This window comes from Physella acuta, unplaced genomic scaffold (assembly GCF_028476545.2).
Source record: "Physella acuta isolate Inbredline_101_S28 unplaced genomic scaffold, ASM2847654v3 ptg001325l, whole genome shotgun sequence".
In the NCBI taxonomy this organism is placed as follows: Eukaryota; Metazoa; Mollusca; class Gastropoda; family Physidae; genus Physella; species Physella acuta.
Genome location: NW_026732840.1, coordinates 234,637 through 255,581, shown reverse-complemented (window position 1 = coordinate 255,581; position 20,945 = coordinate 234,637). Strand labels below are relative to the sequence as shown.

Genomic DNA, 20,945 nt, shown 5'->3' with positions numbered 1-20,945 from the left:
TTGAGGGGGGGGGTTGAAGATCGAAATCTTGGGGGGGGGGGGGTCAAATCGAAAAGTTTGTCCCCGGGCGCCGGGAAGGGTCGCTATGCCTCTGAGTGACAGACGTGATGTTTTTTTATGGATGACCCCCGAAGCCCACAGTTATCCAACGGATGACGGGTATTCTAGTTTCTCAATAAATCTTTCAAAAATGTTATGCAGCACCACTTAGCCTATACGCCCTGTTTAGTTCTCACAGTTCTAATGTATTGACGTTTTTTGGTAATTTTCCTTGTTCATAAAACAACGGCGTCGTTTTTATAGTCTGCCATATAACAACGGAACACACTTTCCTTATCTAGATATGGTGGCACATATAAACTCTAGTAGTCCAGGCTACAGAATGTCAATGTTTGTATTTTTACGGGTGTTACGGTGCCTTCAGTCTTCAGTAGTTATGTGTAACAATGCAATTGATATTAAGCAACCGTGAAGAAAGTAATTTGTCCCGTTAAAATCGTATTTGATGAATGAAACGTCAGTCAATATATATTCAATCGTTGATAAAATTGTCGGCTGAACGTTAACAATGAGTAATCATTCTGAGTATAGTTTGAATACATCGGTATAAACATAATTAAAAATAAACATAACTATATTCTTAAAAAGCTCGCAACCTTTAAATTCATTATTCGGTTTATATATTGGTTTCCACTTTTAGAAAGGAGAAACGGATATTGCTACCAAGCTTTTGAACATAAACCAGGAATATTTTAGTGAACCATGAATAAATTCACAGTCAGAACATTCTTGGAAAAAAAAACATGACTCATTAAGAAAAGGTTAAAACAAAACAAAAAAATCTATATATATAATTCTCTTCTTCGAGCCGTTAGAAAACAAGCTGCAACCTCGCCTTACAGTCCCCTCTCTTCCTCTATATCAATATCACAACCACCCCCACCCCGCCCCCACATTGTCTGGTGAGTTGTGTTCACTCTGTTTACATTTTACAATCACAGAGACGGGTTTGGTGACGGCTATTAGGGGCAGATAATTTAGTTTGAAACAATTTTAAACTTAGAGGAGGTAACTAAGAGGAGGCTGCTTTCACGTGGGGGGGGGGGGGGGTAGTGTTTTTAAGCAAATATTTTCAATGGCAGCATTGGTACTGTCGAATTCACAAATTATAAATTACTGAAAAGTAGAAAAAAAACAACTAAATAGCGGCGTATGATACGCAGCGGGTCGGCTCGTAATAAATAAAAGACACAGGCATGAGGGTATTACAAGGGCTAGAACCACCTATGGACCTACGTATAATAAGGGACTCAGGGGACTTAACACAAGGGAGCGCTTATATAGTGTTCCGTGTATAATTTCAAATTTCGACCTTTAGCAATTCGTCGGAGCACTATTTATAAATGAACTAAAATCACTGATACGTTCATTTCAAAGTAACCTATTCAAAACGAGCAATTTTTCAAGAATTAAAAAAATACGTTGACCAAAACTCGTAAATACGCTATCTTATCAGACGAATCATAAATATATATGTTTGTCTGAGTATTGATTTTTAGATTTGTTTCAGCTGTTGCTAACGGTTGTCAAGTAAACAAAACATTGATAACATAAGCTAACTATACTGTTCAGTATCCTTGCTCGTATGTCAATTATCTCGTGTCGCAAAGTAATTTCCCCCGTGAAGTTAATTAAAATTCCATCAGTTCGTAAAGCCCCGTAACAGCCAACCTTGATATTTTATTGTTTTTGTAAGAAAATGTATTTATAAAAAAAAAGTTGAAAGACTGCAAAAGACAGTTCATCCAATATGTTATTTGTTTTTTCTTGAAAATTGCTCGTTTTGAATACGTTTACTTTGAAAAGAACTTTTCAATGGTTTTAGTTCATTTATAAATAGTGCTCCGACGAAGTGATAAAGGTCGAAATTTGAATTTATACCCGGAACACTATAATAGCGCTCCCTCGTGTTAAGTCCCCTGAGTCCCTTATTATATTTAGGTCCACATGTGGTTCTAGCCGTTGTAATACCCTCATGCCTGTGTCTTTTTTTGTTCGTTTAAAACTGTTCTCAAACCAGTCATGTTTTTTCAATAATGTTCTGACTGCATTTCTTTATGGTTCACTAACATATTCCGGGTTTCTGTTAAAAAGCTAGACGGACTGATAAAATAAATCAATAATCGCGATAGATGTTTATTTTTAGTTTTGATCCATTTAGGAATGGAATTTGTTGTTTAAACGAACCTACTTTTAACATTTAATACTTGTCCTATAATGACCATTTATAATAACATCCATTCATCGCGATGATATACGCACACACGTGTAATGACATACAAACAGACACGATTGAACCACTAGCTATCTCCAACTCAAGAAGATGTAAAAGTTGAAATATGCATATCTTGATTTCGATTTTTAATTTTACACAATTACATTACTTTCCATTATCTATTTTTCGCGTAGATGAAAATGTTTAAAAGCTTCTACTATCATGGTATCCTGTTGAGTCGTTTATTGAGACCTTTCTACACGGATATTGATTTTAACGGATTAATAAAAACAGATTGTTGTTAATTGTGTTTGTTGTAACCTTAAAACATTCGTGACATTCGAAAATTTGAATCGTCTGTATAGTCAGAAGACAAGTCCACGGCGCCCTTGTGTTAGCAAGATAAAGAGTGTATTGGTTACCCCTGTTTACCACGACAGCATTGAATTATAAAAGATTAAACAACCGTTTAACTAAGGTGTTTTAGCTGTAAGAAAAGATGAACCGTTTAGCGCAACAGCTCCTGTGTGATGTAACGTGTCTAGGATCATGTCGTAGCCAGGAGGGGGTTGACCCCACCCTTTTACTTCTGGACTAGCCCACCCCCCACAAAGTGACAACAATTTAATGTGAGATTACATGTGCTCGATATGGCGCTCTTACCTCAATGTCATTAAACCATAATTCTACGTTATTAAAGATTGGTATGAATAATTTTGTCGGAAGTCAGGAATAAATGACCATCGGCGATTAAATCGTGCACGCTCTGGTAATTTTCATATGTAAACTACCAGCTAGGTCATGATCGGAGAAATTAATTCATAACATCAACCTTAAAACGATATTCAAAATTTATTTTTAGTAGCATTTCATTACATCATTTCAAAAATTAAAATTAAAATGTAAGCCGATTAAACCATCTCTTAATTGTATGAGATAGCCAAACAAATTTGATCTCTATCATTTAAAAAAATTTAACTCCAGAAAAAAAGAAATATTGACATTTTCTAAGACCGTATTTTAAAAAAAAAAATTGGTTCATGAATCTAGTAAAATGTGAATTTTTAAAATCAAGAAAAACTTATATAGTATATTATTTATTATTATAATCCAAACACAACAATGTATCAACTTAAATAGCAATCATTTTATTTTATCATAAAATTAAGAAATTTCATTGTAATCATTCAAGCAGAATATATATTTGTATAATAATTGAATTAAGAGACAAGAATTCCTATCCAAAAAGAGAGTGGTAGTTTGAAACGTTAAAAACACCAAACATGAGAAAAGCATCATATTTCAATTGTAATTTATACAGTTACGTAGCCTTTAACATCCAGAGGTTCAAGAGATGAGAAAAACAATTAAAGTTACAAAAAAGTGTTACTGCCGATTACAATATCACAGATAATGCTAACTTACAATACAAAGAAATATTTTATTAACTATTTTATTTTCTATTTAAAAATAAGTTATCACTAGGAACTTGAAAATATAGTTTTTGTACTCCAAGACTGGGGTTATTACAAACGTTTTTGAATCATTTAGAAATATTACCCTTATCTAAATTGTCGTATAGGATAATAAGATTTTTAAACATTTCTAAAGTTATAATCATAGCTTATTTTAAAATGAAAAACGAAAGTGTTACCGCATTTTACAATTTATTACATAAAAATTCATACTTTAAGGATATAAATTATTTGGCTGATAATAGGTAATACTTTATTGTATAGGAGAAATTCCCGTCCAGCATTTACATTTAAGGACAAATTATATATATATATATATATATATATATATATATATATATATATATATATATATATATATATATATATATATATGTATGTATATACATATATATTCATATAAATATATAAAGCAATGTATGTGTGGGTGTCTATGTGTCTGTTATTTATGCATTACTACACCTCTCATCCGATCGCCATGAAACTTTGGGACGTTGCTGAGAATACTCCTGTGGAGGTTTCTGCGAAAAAAATTCGATTTCGCACAAGCGGCGCCCTGGCATGGTGCGATTTGGCGCCCCAGGTTATCCCGTTAGTGCTATGGCACCTACGTTAGTTTTTAACAGTGCAATAGATTATGAATAACATGGGGCATTTAGTCGTTTATTAAAATTGAATCGGACGCGTTCTTCGGCGCTCGACAGGTTGCACTTTGGCACTGTGGGCTATCCTGGTAGCGCTATGACGCATACGTTCGCTTGAAGGATTGTGATTTAATATGGATAATAATTAGTATTATAGTCGTTCCCTAAAGTAAATCAGGCTCGTTTGACCACGCCCCAGCAGGGTACGATTTACCCCGGGCTATCCTGGGGATGGGCACTCTAGTATTATATAAATTCCTAAATTTTTAAAACGAATTAGTCAAATTTGAAAAAAAAATAACTGACTTCAAATATTGTGAAATACATAGATTTCAAAGATAGGCACGAATGTATGTGGCCTTATACAATCATACATTAAACTGCCCTCAAAATAGTGTCATTTCCTAAATGGTCATGAATTGAAATTAAGTGATAGGTGAGAAAATAATTTCAACAATTTAATTAGATATATTTGCGAAAAATGCAAAGTGAATGAAACGATTTTTATTATCTACTTTGATTAATTGAGTAAACATAATATATCAACTGGATGTATTAAATACTTTACGTCAGAAAAATTAATATAGAAACATAATATATGTTAAAGAAACGTGTCGAACAGCTAAAATTGTTAAAACCTAATAGAAACTAAGTGTGTGTATATATATATATATATATATATATATATATATATATATATATATATATATGTATATATATAATTAAAGTTATAGATTAATAAACAGAGCATTGAATTGTGAAGTATGGAGCGAAACTTTTTCTTAATATTGTATTACATCCGCTCATAAATATAAGTGTTGATGTACAACAAATGATTATTTGTATCGTGTTTTTAAATTCAAATAAGACTTATAACCTCTAACTCTTTTAGAACAATAGATTAAGTAAATTACATTTAAACAGCTAATTTTAAAAGAACATTTTAATACTACAATATGTACCTCTATCTTACTCGAGTTATATAAAAAAAAATTAAAAATATATACATCTTTATTATTTAAAATAGAACTGAACTTTCAGCAATTTTCAATATCCTATAGATTTATTTTTTAAAACATGTAATTTCAAGCAATTAAAAAAAAATTAATGATTTATCAAATCAAGAACAGCAGCTTTATTCTTCCCGTTTTCATTTTTTCTATTTGACTTTTTCTTCTTGCCCTTTTTGCGTTTCGGAGTCTCATTAGTTGTAATAATTGATGTTTCATTTAATTCATTCATTTTAGGATAAATTTTTGGGGATACAATATGGCCCAGAGGAGGCAACGCTCTTCTTGTTCCTTTATGTCTGGAATGTTTGAATAAAATATGTTAATCGTACGTTTTAAATAATTTGCTTTCTTAACCGAGAGGGATATTTTAAAAAAGAAAAATAAAGTAGATGTTAGAATCAGTAACCTAGTTATGAAAAAAAAATACTTTTGAACGAATATTAATAGGTAATAGAATTATTTTTAATTACTTCAATCTAACTATTAACTTTTTTGTAGATGAAACATTTAAAGAAAACATTCGTGTATCGAGATTTTTTATTTTAAACCTACAAAATGTAACGATAGCTAAAATGATTTTAAAAAATGCATTAGTAGGCACTACAAGTCACGTTTATACTTGTGCCATTAGTAGAAATATACTCTAAAACAAATTTTATAACTAATCTTGTTTACAATATTAAATTAAATCATATTTTAAGATATTATATATAATAAGTGAAAAGAGAAAGTATTGGGAACGTTTATATTTCTAAGCGTTTATTTTCATAAAACTTAAAGAACAATAACCATTTTAGCTGTTGAGAGTGGTCGGCTTTGAATGGCCTTTAAAACCAATGATTGTTAAACGAAAATTTTCCGAATTAGAATCAGCAGGCTCGATAGCTCGCGAAAGCAACCAAATAGTAGAGAAAACTACAAAATCAAACAACTGCTGCCCTATTAAGTTCTTAAACGAAGAAGCTGTTGAGATTGACTTAATTGCATTGTTGCAGGCCGAACTACTATGTTGAATGTAGGTACTTTAAGAATGTTACCCGAATCAGCCACAGTTAAAAAATAATACATCAGACAACACTTTTCAAGTCTGTCGAGAGAGAGAGAATATCTAGCCTACCTGTATTTATACTTACACTTTTACCACATAGCTAATCTCTCTGGATAATTAGACCAAGACTTTTAAGTCTAAAATTATTCCATTGCGGAATACCCTTAAATGTGTCTAATAAATTCATATCAAAGTTCCATCGAAATTTCATGTGGAAGTTTGCAACCTACATAGATACTCTTAGCAATACGCATTTTCCACAGGTTTTGTCATTTTAAAAAAATGAACTATTATTTGTTTTAATTCATATTTTCGCCTATATTGTGTGCTTGGGACAAAAGTTGTGTAATTTTTGAAACAATGAATCTAAATGTTTGCTAAATCAGGCTTATCTTCTTATTAGACTATTCAAATGTCGCCATGGAATAACAAAATGATATTTAATATACCATAGTAGACGGTGGTAGTGGGGTAGTGCAGAGCAAAAAAAAACAACAACAGATTATCACAACCTCAGTATTTAAGAACAAAGCGCAAGAAATATTTTAAAGCAAGTACACACATGTTTGAGTTAGTGAAGTGTCATCACTGATAAAATATAAATAATGTTTTTAATGAATATAAAAAATCGAATAAAAGATATTTGAGGTAACCACATTTATAAACTTGAATTTTGCATCAGCAAGAAAAGAAAATCTATTTTGATGTGCAAGAAGAAGAATCAAACATGAAAAAAAAAATTCACAATAAAAAATACCACAATACGTTTTACTGTACAGGCCAGGAATCCAGAGGAAATATACGCCTACATATTTAAGAAAGACTCTACGATCAAGAAAAACAAAGTTGTAACTCACTTTAGAATTTTTTGCGAATGATGCATCTTATTGTTAACTGTAAAATACATTGACATGAAAACACATTTTATGTTAGTGCCAGCTATAATAAAAGTCTTTATTTTTTGGACAGTAAAATGATATTTACATACATGTGATAGACAATTTTGAAGAACTGTAACTTTAAGAAATGATCTAAACTCTAAGCAATAGATTTTTCTTAACTTAGATATTATTGTTGACATTTTCCGAATTTAGGTAAAAAATGAGTAAATAATTATTACAATATTCGCTTTAAAGTTTGTGTGCGTTTTTATAATAAGTAATGAAAAAACAAACTGTGACTTATAAAAGTCGAAGAAAATTAGGAAACATTATATTAGTAATAGTCCACATCTATAAAAAGAATTTTTAGCATACATTAAAAAAGTGTAGAAAATACGCAAAAGAATTAAAGTCATAAATTCAAAATTAAAGTATTTGTTAGCGATACTATTCAAATATTTCTACAAATAATAATTAATTATGTAATTAAGTAAGAAAATATATGTTTGGTATTTTATAAAGCATACAATATTATGCACATTTTTTGTTTTTGTTACATGTATGTAAAATATAAAAACATCATTTAAATTTTTAAACTTTAAAGCAGCGAGATTAGAGAAAATATTAGTTAATGATTTTTATAGGAAAAAAAAAAACTTACTGAATTGCAGATTCGTTATAATTCTCATTAGTTGATGCTTGATTTTTTGTTGTTCCATTACTTCATAAAAAAGATTTTTTCATAATTAAATAAAAAAATTCCTGCGAATCGTTTTTTACTATATTTTAAATTAGTCAGGAGAAAATATGACTTGAAATGTTAAAATAAATCAAACAAAAATGTAAACTTAGACTGCTATCAGTAGAAGGGAATCTACTTATTTGTATGATTAAGCATTATTCCTTTGCTTTAAAAATCATGTTTTTTTTTATCAACAGCAGCATAAAATAGCGGCATCTTTCTATTTCCTTAGTAAAACAACTTTTAATTTTAAAACTGTAATTGCGACTTAAAACTACGTGTCAATTACATTTTCTAAAAAAGGTTTTTTATTTGAACATTTTGGTATGACTTACCCATCAGAAGACTTATTTGTGCTCTGCAATTGTCTTCCTTTTTCATTACTTGAAATGTCAGAAGTGTGTTCTGAATTATAATTATAATAAGACAAAGTATGGAATATTTGTATGGAGTATTTGTTTATCTTTTTATTGGATCAATAAAACTGTGTCTATTGTCTGCATGCATACGAAAATGTAATCTATCAATTTTCCCATTTAAGCACATAATAGTTCTGCATTCAAAAAACATATATTTAACAATAAACAAGTTAATAAAAAGTCTAGTGACAATTTAAGCGCAATTTCCTTATGTTATCCGTAACAATTTTTAATTTTTTGTTACCGAACGAAAGGATATTTTTTTGCGCTAAAAAAAACAGACAACTATATCAACCTATATCAACGGAAATAGTTTTATTTTAACGAGTAGGCCTACACGATGCTCAGTTTAAAAAAGTAGTAAATATCATCCTAGGCCTACACGATGCTCAGTTTAAATGTTCTTAATTAATTTTTTGTGACCACACGAAAGGGTATTTTTGAAAACTTTCTTCGGCAATATTGGTCTAAATTATGGCAGGAATCGATTGGTAAATGTTTCAAGTCGCTAAGTGGTCTGGTTGCCGAGATATGGACCAAAAACTGCATTTTTTCGATTTTTTTTGGCTTTTCCGGGAAATCCAGGAAGGAATTCCGGGAATTTTTTTGGCCCACAATCATCCTCGGAACTTGCTTAACATATTTGCTTTGAAACTAGTCCTCGATATTGCTTCGTTGAGGAGGAGATACGACTTAAAGCTGGGGACACACATCCATCCAGAAATGACGAGTTAATAATCGCAATTGTGCGTATGGAAATTGCGCTAAAAATATATTAGTGCACATTGATATCGTCATTGATTTGCATGATTAAGACCCAGAATGCATTAATGAAATATTATGTAAATTGATGGAATTTATTAAAACGGAACTGGTAGGCCCTATATAACGTTATATAGCAGTAACTTTAAAAATATATTTACCACAAAATAGACTACAAACTAACATTACAAACATATTTATTTAGTTAGGTGAATATATAATAAAGTAATTTTAAAAAATAATTACTTTTTCCAAAACAGCTGTCTTCATTTTTACAAAAGCTGATTGGACATCTGCCTGGAAACGAAAAGAATTGGCAAAAAATGTAATAGTGATGCATCAAAAATGTGAAAAAATCATTAAAATAATTTTTTTTACATTATAATGGATGTCTTCTCCATTATCTAATGACATAAATTCTGATTTAATAAATAGTTGCTATGATTCTTCTGACAGTTTGTGTTAACTAGTTATTTCAAAATCCTAAAATTACTTACTCCAGACAACCACAATAATTAGAATAATTAAAAGAGGGAGTCCAAGACCCAATCCTACACCAAGTCCAATTTTTAATGTAGAAGATGTGGACGGCTCAGTTGTTTTTCTTGGTATATATTCTAAAAAATAATTTTGAATCAAAATACTAAGAAATTGAGTTAAAAATAATTAAACTCGTTCGGTTCGGTTTATGCTGCTGATAAATGGAGTATACATTATATGTAAAATCTATGCTATAGTTTAATTTATCATATGTACAGTCAGAAGACAAGCCCTTGAAAAATACAGTTTGATGGATATATATATATATATATATATATATATATATATATATATATATATATATATATATATATATATATATATATATATATATATATATATATATATATAAATCAAGTTTTTTTAATATCTTAAAACGTTTATTAGCCCAATGCAACGAGAAATTTACAGGAGGTTAATAATTTGAATCCATAGACATCGACGTAGGTTATACAATACTAATTTTGTACAATGGGATCTAGCAGTATTTATGAGCAATACAAGCAATATAAAATGTAGTTATATAAATAAATTAAAAAAAAACTAAAGAATTAGGATTTCACGAATGTTCACGATCTTAATTATTAAGATTGAGCTGAAAAGAAAATGTTTAACATTAAAATAATATAAGTTTTGACGGTAACATATATGGCAATTACAAATATTTTTTTTAAAAGCCCGGAAAGTAAATTAAGAATGAAGAATGACTAGCAGGAGAAATAAAAAAAAAATCTGTATAGACCTAATCAGCAGATGAGTCCGAAAAAATTATACTTTTAATACTAAAATCATAATTAAAAAAAATATTAATACTAATAGTTTCGCTGTCTGTGTATCTATCTATCTATCTATCTATCTATGTATCTGACAAGAACGCTCTAGAGAAAACACAAGCAAATTAAAAACGTTCATAGTAAGACGGAAACGAAATATGACGTCACATTAGAGCATATAGTAGAAAATAATCTCAAGCCGGAGAGTGCACACTGTAATATGACGTCATTGATTCTCGAGTAAACATTGAATTAAAAAAGCCAATTTTGTCTAATCTTAAAAGTGGTTTGCGTAAAGAGTTTCTTTCGTGCAATTCTTCTGGTAGGGGCGAAGCCCATCCCCCGCGTAAGAACGTCTAAGCCGACCCCCCCCCCCCCCCAACTCAAAAGAAATGTCGTCATCGATACACTATAATAAAATTACAGCATAATTCATGTGTCTAATCTAAAAAGTGGTTTGCTTGCAGTTTCTTTCATGCAATTCTTCGGGTAGTGGCTAAGCACGACACCAGTGTTTCTTTCAGATTTTTCCGTCCCGAAGGGAGGTACTTTTTCATGCATCTCTTCCGGTAGGGGCGAAGTCCCCCCCCCCCCAGGTTCTTCCTTTAGTTTGTATGATCTACCAATTCGACCAGTGTTTCTTTCACACTTTTTCCTCTCCGGAGAGGGGTGGGGGTACTTGAAATTTTCGGGGTGGGTTGAATTTTCTGGGAGGGGGCGGACACTCGAAAAAGTATATAATTATATTTCGTTGAATGGGACGGTAGACATGTTTTTGGGTGTGTGTGTGGGGGGGGGGTTGGTTTTAGTTTAGAGTAAATAGACAGCACTATCAACCTAGCGCCCGTTGTATCCTTCCTCAACGGGCCATTTTTCTCGTATATTAATAATTTAACATGTCTGAGAAAAGTACAATAATGTTGATGTAATTATTTTTACTTATAGCTTTCTCAAACGAGCAATGCTGAAATTTTTAAAACACGGAGCCTATTAGAATTTTTAAAATGTTAAAATGCTGAACTATATGTAAAACATAAAAGCTTAAACTATTTGTCATTGACCTTTAAATATAAACTGTTGTTGTTGCTCTTTATTTTTTACTAATTGCTACAAGAACCAATATATAATAAAGTAAGCTTGGGAAAATTGTTATATATTTCTGAATATGGTAGAAATAAGCTTAAAGTTTAAATTGTATGATGGTACATGGAACCTGCTGCATTGCTTTCTGTTATGGATGAATAATATACTACTAGAATATATTAAAGCTAAAGAAATTGTTGAATGCATTTCTTCATACAGTTTCAATATCCATCTAAAACAACGTAGATTGAGGTTGCATACTATAAATAAATATCAACAAACATTGCAAGGTAAAAGAAGCATACACTCTTGTACTACTTTATTTCATTTTAAATTAATAACAGTATAGTATTAACAGTTTCGAATGTTTCAAAATAGAAAATTTATAATCTAAAATCCAAATCCAAAAATTGATATATTATAAATGGATACAATATTAAATTGTTATACTACATAACATGATTTATAATCTATCTTACCAGCGGTTTTGTTTCCAATACCAAAACAGTTTTAACGGGTTACCATGATTTTACGTATGGTTTCCATAATTTTACAAACAATTTACATTGTTTAAGAACAAACACTTGCTATTTTGGAAATAAAATAATTACCCAGCTATAGAATTCTTGCTGGTAAAATTTAAACGGAGAAACTAGCCGACCTGCTGGTCCAGTTAGCTTATTTTTGTTTAAGCTACATGTTTTAATATTGAAATTGAATACAGTAACTGTCAAGTTACAATTTATGAATGTTGTTCCAATGATAGATATGATTAGTTGTACTCACTATTGAAGTAAATATACACATGGTAAAATTGTTAAAGATATCTAAAGAATAGACAACAGAAATTTGCTACATGGTTAAAATTTTAACAATACCACTCTTAGAATTATTACATTTTATTTTGTATTAAAAATTAAATGTCGATGATTATTCCATTGATATTATGACTTGTAAAGAATTATAGGACTTAACCATTTAACAAACAGTTTACGACTAAATTTAGTGAGCAAAAGCAGAGATTATGTTAATTTACCCAGTCTCCCTAGAAAATTCTGAAAAATATAAAAATAAAACAACAACTAGCCATAATATGCTGTTATTCTCCATTTTCTCATATCTTTTCTAAGGTGTTTAGTACGTTTTAAGACACGATAGTTACAAAGTAGCAGAATTATACAAGGTTAAATCATCAGGATTATTTATTAGGTACCTGTTACTAATATTTCATAAATTACAAACATCATATATGTAACAATTTTAATAATACGTAAGGATTGTATGTATTTACACATTACATTGTTCAGAATATGTAAAAAGTGCTTGGAAAATTATTTAAAAAAAGAAAATATAAATATGTACATAATTTACCCTATCAAAATACTTTCTCAACAAACACTCCTAATTGCTTTTTGCTTTTCAAAAATAAAAAAACGGTATAACTTTATTATTAAAGTCAATAGAGGTAGTAAACACATGAAAGTGTTTAATTATTATTCAAGCGAGTGAAACTGAAAATACTATGTACAGTAAAAACATTTAGCAAGAAGCTAACTTTTGAAAAGAAAAACAACTTAAGTTTGAACTAAGGTTTTTTTTCCGAATTATATAAAACCTTCTTTGAAAAGTTTTAACAAGATATCAAAATGTTAATCTCTTGTAAACATATACTCAACCTAATTGTCTAAATATTGGTAAATCTACAAATGATGGTATTTTATTTACAGTACATTAATATACATTTATTTTTCACATGAATTATAAAACGTCTTTGGCCCATACAAATGGCAAATACCACAGCGAAGAAGTTCAGAAATTATGTAGCTTAGTTGAAAAAAATACTAAACATTTCATATTTAAAAATTAAATTTCCCATTGCATAATGTGCTTGGAATTAGTTAATTTGTTTTATTTCATAACAAAAAGAAAAAAACCACATCAACATAGAGTAAAAAAGCATAAGCATATATCTAAGCAATGAGAAGTTTGATATAGTTGGGAATTCTGTTTTGCTCTTTTTCGTTGAAAGAAACAATGTTTCAAAGTTACCTGTGGAATTATCAACCGTGATTGTTGTCATAGAAAAAGTAGTCAAGGTTGCTGCACTTGTTAAACCTGTTTGGTTATTTTTTAGTCTGTTATGATATTAAATTTAAAAGTAGAATCTTTAATTCCGTATTTTCTTGAAGTATTAACTAAAATAATGTTGGTGGCATCTTAAAGGCTAAGTATTATCTCTTAACTTCAGACCTGGTCGCACCATGAGGTGAATATTGTAAATGGATAATTATAGATGAATGAAGTAGGATTAAAGATAATTCGAGATGATGTTTTAAAAGCAGCTGAACAGATGGACACAAATAAAATGTTTTGCTAATGGAAATATGAAAAAAAAAGGATATATTTGGTAAAAGGAAAACAAAAAAAAACAACATTTAAATAATAATTAGTGAAGAAATATACTTACTAACAAGACAAGAATAGCTCTGTGATCTTTTACAGTCATCGGTGTAATTATAGGTGTAAATCTGATCAGTATTGTTAAGTGGTGTCTTTATTGTATATGTAATAGTGTGGTTGTTTACTGTGTGCAGCGTTTCAAAATTAGATCCAAACTGCATTGATAATATTGGGTTTTTTAAATTGCGAGTAGACAAAGTATGTACATAATTAGTATCCTGAGTTAAGTTTAGCTTACAAGATGTATGATTGACGATTTCATTACTTATAGTCAAATTTACCACTTCTGATTCTGTAACAAAAAAAATAAATATATTGAAAGCATATTCAGCAAAAAAAATACTGATTAAGGTAACATGTAGGTTAAACATATAGTACAAGTAAGGTAGAAAGATCATAATTCACATTATTATGTAGTACTATTTATAATTTTATATTGATTCATTGTAAGTGTTTGTATAAATTGCATTTTATTTTTTGGTAGCATAGAGATAGTATTGTTAATACGATTTAACGTACTTATGAATGAAACAGAAAACTTTTTTTTCAATACATAGTGTTGGCAAAAAACAAAAACAAAACAATAACAATATTTTGTTAAAAACGTAACCAATATAAGAATGTTTTGCAACATTGATATAGATGTCAAGTGATTAAAAAAAAACGCTATCATGTTCTACTATGTGATAAGTTAAGTTACAATATTTTCTTAAAATAAATTAATGTATTTTATGTGTTAGAAAATAGTAATTGTAAGTGGTAGACACTAAGAATTATCTTTAATATCTAAAAATAAATAAATAAAAATACATATCCCCCGAAAAAGATACACTGTATTAACCAAAACAAAAAATATGTAATTGGCTCTTTTGCCTACTAATTTAATTACATATTTGTGCGAAAATGTTGAATTAAGAAACTTAGTTAAAATAGAACACAATAAATAATTAGCGAATTTGAAACATATATATATATATATATATATATATATATATATATATATATATATATATATATATATATATGTATATATATATATATATATATATATATATATATACATATATTCCTTTAAAACTAATCTGACCTACAGTTTTAACATCAGAGAAACTGAGTTTAATTTGTTATTTTGTGTTTGAAAATAATTTTTTGAGTAATAAAAATTAATCTATATGTACAATATTGATCGTTCTCAGTCTAGATGTTATAAACAAATTGCACTTAAAATAAAAATCGCAATTCTAATTGATGAATGTAATTTTAAGTATAACATGCTACGTTAGGGATGGGAGGCTAAATTTTTAAAAAAAATAAAAAAATGGAAGTCGTTTATGGATGACCGCTAATTGAATATTTATTTTAAAAACAAATACTTCCGAATCATTAAATTATAAGTTCATAAAGCGTGTGATACTTACATTAAAAACACACTCACATTATTTTATTTTATAGTCTATACAATTAGGCTACTTCAGCCAAATCGAGACTAAGCACTACTGAAAATAAAAGTGCTAACCAAGCGATATACTGAGTCTACTCTACAGTAGTGTCATAACACAAGCATTGACACATAAAATGTGCATACCATAAACGTAACTAATAATTGCCGCCCACCTTAAAAAAGTAGCAAACAACTGAGCTGAAACTTTAACTAGCTAAATATATTTGCTATCATGTCTTTATAAATATTTGCAGTTAAATAAAATATGATACCTTTTCCCAGTTTAGACTTGAATGATGAATCAAAGAACTATCTTTATAATAAGATAAATGGTTGCATTATTCGAATGGAAACCTTAATGTTAACCGCTACTTTAAAACATGCTAATTTTCGCCCTCCCTAGTAAGAATCAAAGCCCTACGTTGAGAAATACAGCTCTAAAATGTGCTATGAAAACTATTCTGCGATAATGAAAATGCAAGAATTTGTCGGATTTTTTTCTGGCACATTATTATCTATAAATAAGTTTAAATTTTTTTAAAAAAAGCTAAATTACATTACCATGAACAACAGGAATGATAACCGTTGCATATTTAGGACCGGTTGTATTATACCTAGCTAGTACAGCTCTCATTGTGGCACCACTATAAGCTAGATTTGCAGTCCTATTAAAAATGAAGTTATATTTAGTCCCAATTTGTGAAGTGCAGTAACAGTTAGTGCCATCATTGGTACAACTGTCAATCATACGCACTGTGCATATCTAGAAAAGACATAACAGTTGTTAATTACATATTTATGAGCAAAAATCTATATTTTTTACATAACTTAAGACGAGAGATGTCTTTAAATAGCCATAAATGTTATGGTTTTTTTTTACATCATTATTTTGCATAATCTATTGGAATGTAAGTTTAGTTGAAACTATAAAACAAAATATACACATCATATTGACAACAACTCTACTGGTTCTACTATATTACTCATGAAAAGCAGACTCTTGACAAACTAGTCAATGGAAAAAATTATTTCTGATAATTTAATTCCAAATAAATTTTCAGTTTGATAACGTACAGGCGTATTGCTTTTAAATAAACCATGTGAGCTATGTTTATGAGACGTATTATTGTGTATTTTGTTTAGAGCTGTGTTAATAGAAGATCGGGTGATGGGACACTATTGCAGGGAATATACAAATGTTGTTTCAAGGAGAAAGCTATGTTTAGACGCATTAATTTATCGATGATATTAACGAAAATATCAAGGAGAGTATTTCGAAGGTTTTTAACCATTGCCAGGTGCTTTTTTTAATTTTTCGTATACAAAGTATAGAGGAAGTATTTTCAATCATGAAAAAAAAATCAAAATCGTTTTACACCACCCTGATTCGGAAAAACATAATTTTGCAATCTTCTCTATGTGTTTGTGTGGATGTATGTCTGTATACACGATGCCTTGAGCAAAGTTACAGCTAGGTTGATGACATTTCATATATATATAAGTAGTAAATCATATTTAGTATTTTTGTATCAACTGTTCAGCGTTTTACGGTAACCGTAAGTGAAGCTTATTCTACTTTTAGTTTTTCAAAAGCCGGTACTGTTTCTGATAGATAATGCAATTTCAGATATAAGTAAAAAAACAACCCGATACTATTTTTCTTCCAAATATTGAGTAATTTTCTATGACCGGAAGTAGTATTTTACGCTATTTCCGATTTCTAGAAAAACGCATCTTAATTTATAAATACTAAAGTTTCGCACACATTTGGTGTGCAATTCTTTTGATAGGAGATTCGATCATATTTTTAAAAGTTTAAGTATTTAAAAATTGATTAAAAATCATGTCTTTATCCCGAGTTGCCATCCACTGTTGTGGATAAGAATAGTCGATAGAATTTCAGGGGATATTACTCCCGCTTTATCATAATTGTGCTATTGTAGTCGTATTAAACATTTTTTTAACATTTATTGCTCAGGTCATACACTTTAACAATCTTCTTTTTCAACACGCTCAGTTGCACACAGTTCAAATTTTCATTCCAAAATCACATGAGTACTTTGTAGAAAAAGAGACTGCTTTTTCAAATGGAATCAGTTCTGATCGTAATTCTTCAGTTGTGTTCATGTAAGTCTCACATTCCTCATTTTAATTTCCATAACCCTCTTCAATTTTTTTTTGGTCTGCCAACTATCAATTTTAATAGGTGGATTTTAGAGTATTATGGTTTTAAGATATCTTCATCATCTCTCCCCTGTGTAAATAGGCGTAGCTCATTTATGCGATTGGTGAAATATGTCATTGTATTTTAGCTACTCTGTATTTATTCGATAGATTAACTGCACTTTATTACATGCATATTTCTTTGTACAATTGGGAATTGCTAATTAACATTTAGACTGTTTTTGATATTGATTTTATCTTTGGTCTCAATTCTACACAATTGATTATAGAGTAGTTTAATCGAAAATGGAAAGATCTCTGGTCTTCCAGGTTGTGGGTTGAACAAATATGCCAGTAACATTACTTCATAAAAAACCAAAACGCTGCAGAAAGACTTGGAGGGAAATAAATGAAATTCCCTAGGAGAATTTTTGAAACTGGGTGGTGAAAGTCAAGGTATTTTGGAAACTACCCTGCCTACGACTAACATTTCTACCAGGACCACAATCACTCTATACTCACTGTTTCGAATGTTGAGAGTACTCTATATTGAATAGGAATATCAAGTTTCCACTCTACTGGACTTGCAGACTCTAAGTCCACTGTACCATTCAGAATAAGGAAGTCTTTATCTTCTACCATATCATTTTCAGTGCAGGAACCCGATTGGGGGAAGTAATTCAATGTAATAGTCTGACCTGCCAATATACATACATTACTTATTTTCAATATAAAATTTTAAAATGCTTTTGATAGGAAATTGTTTTAAAAAAAACATTAATTAAAAAGTTACATAATATATTTGACATGTGCTTCGATTTAAAAAAAACACTTAACTAATTATAATCAACCCATTAAACAACAAAAACACGCACTCGACATTTCAAAAATAACGTTTTAAACTCCAATTAAAAAAAACATCCTTTATTTTATCTTTGCCTAACTATGTAATAACTAGATAAATGGCTCGTTAAGGGAAAAAACGGACGATAGATTGTTATTGTTGTCTTTTTCTCTGAACCGAAGCTAAAATAAAAATCACCACCTTAACTTCAAATTTAACCGAAAACAAAAAATGCAATTCAAAACTGATTTGTGTACAGAATCGCCATTTTAAACGGATTTAACCTTGGTCTACAAGTAGTTTTTGCACACTGATACTAAGTATGGTGGTAGTCATACCCCTAAACATTACACCTAAGCTCAAACTTGACAAAAGTCGCATTTAGAGTTGCTTTCAGGGCACTCTTCGGGGGTAGAGCCCCTTGAAGAAAGTCTACCGCCCCCCTATAACGACATAGAATTTATTTAGAATATATAATTTTACCAGCGTCCGCCCTTTTCCCAAAAAATTTAGTCCAGACCCCCCCCCCCCTCCGGGGAGAAAAAAGTCTGCAATAAACATTGTTTGCATTTATAGATCATACAGACTATAGGTAGATCTTACTTCTATATTCTAGAACAGTTTCCTACTTTTGGCCGCTAAACCTTCATCATGCAGTTAGATTTTCTTTCAGACTTTTTTTCACCGAGGAAAGTGTGTGTGTGTGGGGGAACTATACATTTGGAGAGGGGGGGGGGGCAGTAGATGGGGGTTGAATTATAATACTAATAGTTTCGCTGTCTGTCTATGTATCTATCTGTTTGACAATAACGCTATAGAGAAAACACAAGCAAATTAAAAACATGCATAGTTAAACGAAAACGAAATATGACGTCACATTTAGCATATAGTAGAAAATAGTATCAAGCCGGAGAGTGCACACAGTAATATGACGTCATTGATTCTCGAGTAAACATTGAATTAAAAAGCCAATTTTGTCTAAATTAATTGGTTTGCGTGAAGAGTTTCTTTCATACAATTCTTCCGGTAAGGTCGAAGCCCCACCCTCGAGAAAGAACGTCTAAGCCGACCCCCCCCCCCCCTCCCCAACTCAAAAGAAATATCGTCATCGATACTCTATAATAAAATGACAGCCTAATTAATGTGTCTAATCTAAAAAGTGGTTTGCGTGCAGAGTTTCTTTCATGCAATTCTTCGGGTAATGGCCAAGCGCGACACCAGTGTTTCCTTCAGACTTTTTCCTCCCCGGAGGGGGGAACTTTTTCTAATTAAAAAGTGCTTAGCGTGCACTTTTTTTCATGCATCTCTTCCGGTAGGGGCGAAGCCCCGCCCAGATTCTTCCTTTAGTTTGTATGATCTACAAATGCGACCAGTGTTTCTTTCAGACTTTTTCCTCCCCGAAGAGGGGTGGGGGAACTTGAAATTTTCGGGGGCGGGGGTAGAACTTTCGGGGAGGGGGCGGACACTCGAAAAAGTATATAATTATATTTCGTTGAATGGGACGGTAGACATGTTTTGGGGTGTGTTTGGGGGGGGGGGGGAGATTGGTTTTAGTTTAGAGAAAATAGACAGCACTATCAACCTAGCGCCCGTTGTATCTTTTCTCAAAGGGCCATTTTTCTCGTGTAATAAGAAGGGGCTAAAAATGGATCAGCTTGACCGCTCTATCTTACCTTTTAAATGGGCGTATTTTGCGTCACAGTGTTAAACGTTTAAATTGCCCAATTCAGTAACTACGCACACAAATAAAAAGGCAGACAGATTTACATAGCGTTTATATTATCACAATAGCATCACTCGCTTTGTGTTTTATTAGTTTTCATTATAAATCAGCTTCATATTAAAAGATTGCGTAGTAACAAAATTTAGATTTTTAATTAATTGATGAATTAAAAGGTCTAATGTTTTTTGTTGTATCACCAACTTTTTTGGGTATGTTACATGTATTACAAATATACAGGAATGGTTACTCTTAAAATCACTTACTTAATAACGCATACTATCATTAGCATACAAACAGGTAAGTTTATTAATAAATTTCCTAAAAAGGAAAGTCAACTTACATACTGAAATAGAAACCACTTTATTTTTCTTTACTTTTTGAATTAACTTCCATTCAATGTGAACATAAATAACAAGTAAAAAAAAAAATTGTGTATTACCTTGTGCGTTCCTTAGCAATAAATGTAGACTAAGCAGAACATTGCAAACAATGTAGCGAACACTTTGACAATTCATGATATTGTTTAAAATAAATTATTCTAAGCCAAGTCTAAAATATTTGAACACACTTGTTCCTAGCCTATACTGTTCAAAATGCACTTTTACTTTCCATCGAAATGAATTCAAAAGTAGCAAACAGAACGTCACTTGAATCTTATC

The 20,945-nt window shown here is 30.5% G+C and overlaps 1 protein-coding gene across 2 annotated transcripts; it reads right to left on the bottom strand.

The window, feature by feature from the left end:
* Positions 1–7,236: 7,236 nt before the first annotated feature.
* On the bottom strand, positions 7,237–18,406 carry LOC131958400 (uncharacterized). 2 transcript variants are annotated; one of them, XM_059323408.1, is made up of 9 exons: positions 18,242–18,406; positions 16,118–16,319; positions 14,123–14,407; positions 13,705–13,770; positions 9,757–9,876; positions 9,506–9,556; positions 8,414–8,483; positions 7,998–8,057; positions 7,237–7,349 (listed from the first exon to the last, which is right to left on the bottom strand). In XM_059323408.1, the coding sequence occupies exons 1-9, from the start codon at positions 18,359–18,361 to the stop codon at positions 7,346–7,348; spliced, it is 978 nt and encodes a 325-aa protein (XP_059179391.1). In that variant the 5' UTR covers positions 18,362–18,406; the 3' UTR covers positions 7,237–7,345. The 2 variants fall into 2 exon arrangements, with proteins under 2 accessions (XP_059179391.1, XP_059179392.1); XM_059323409.1 differs by lacking the exon at positions 13,705–13,770.
* Positions 18,407–20,945: the final 2,539 nt, after the last annotated feature.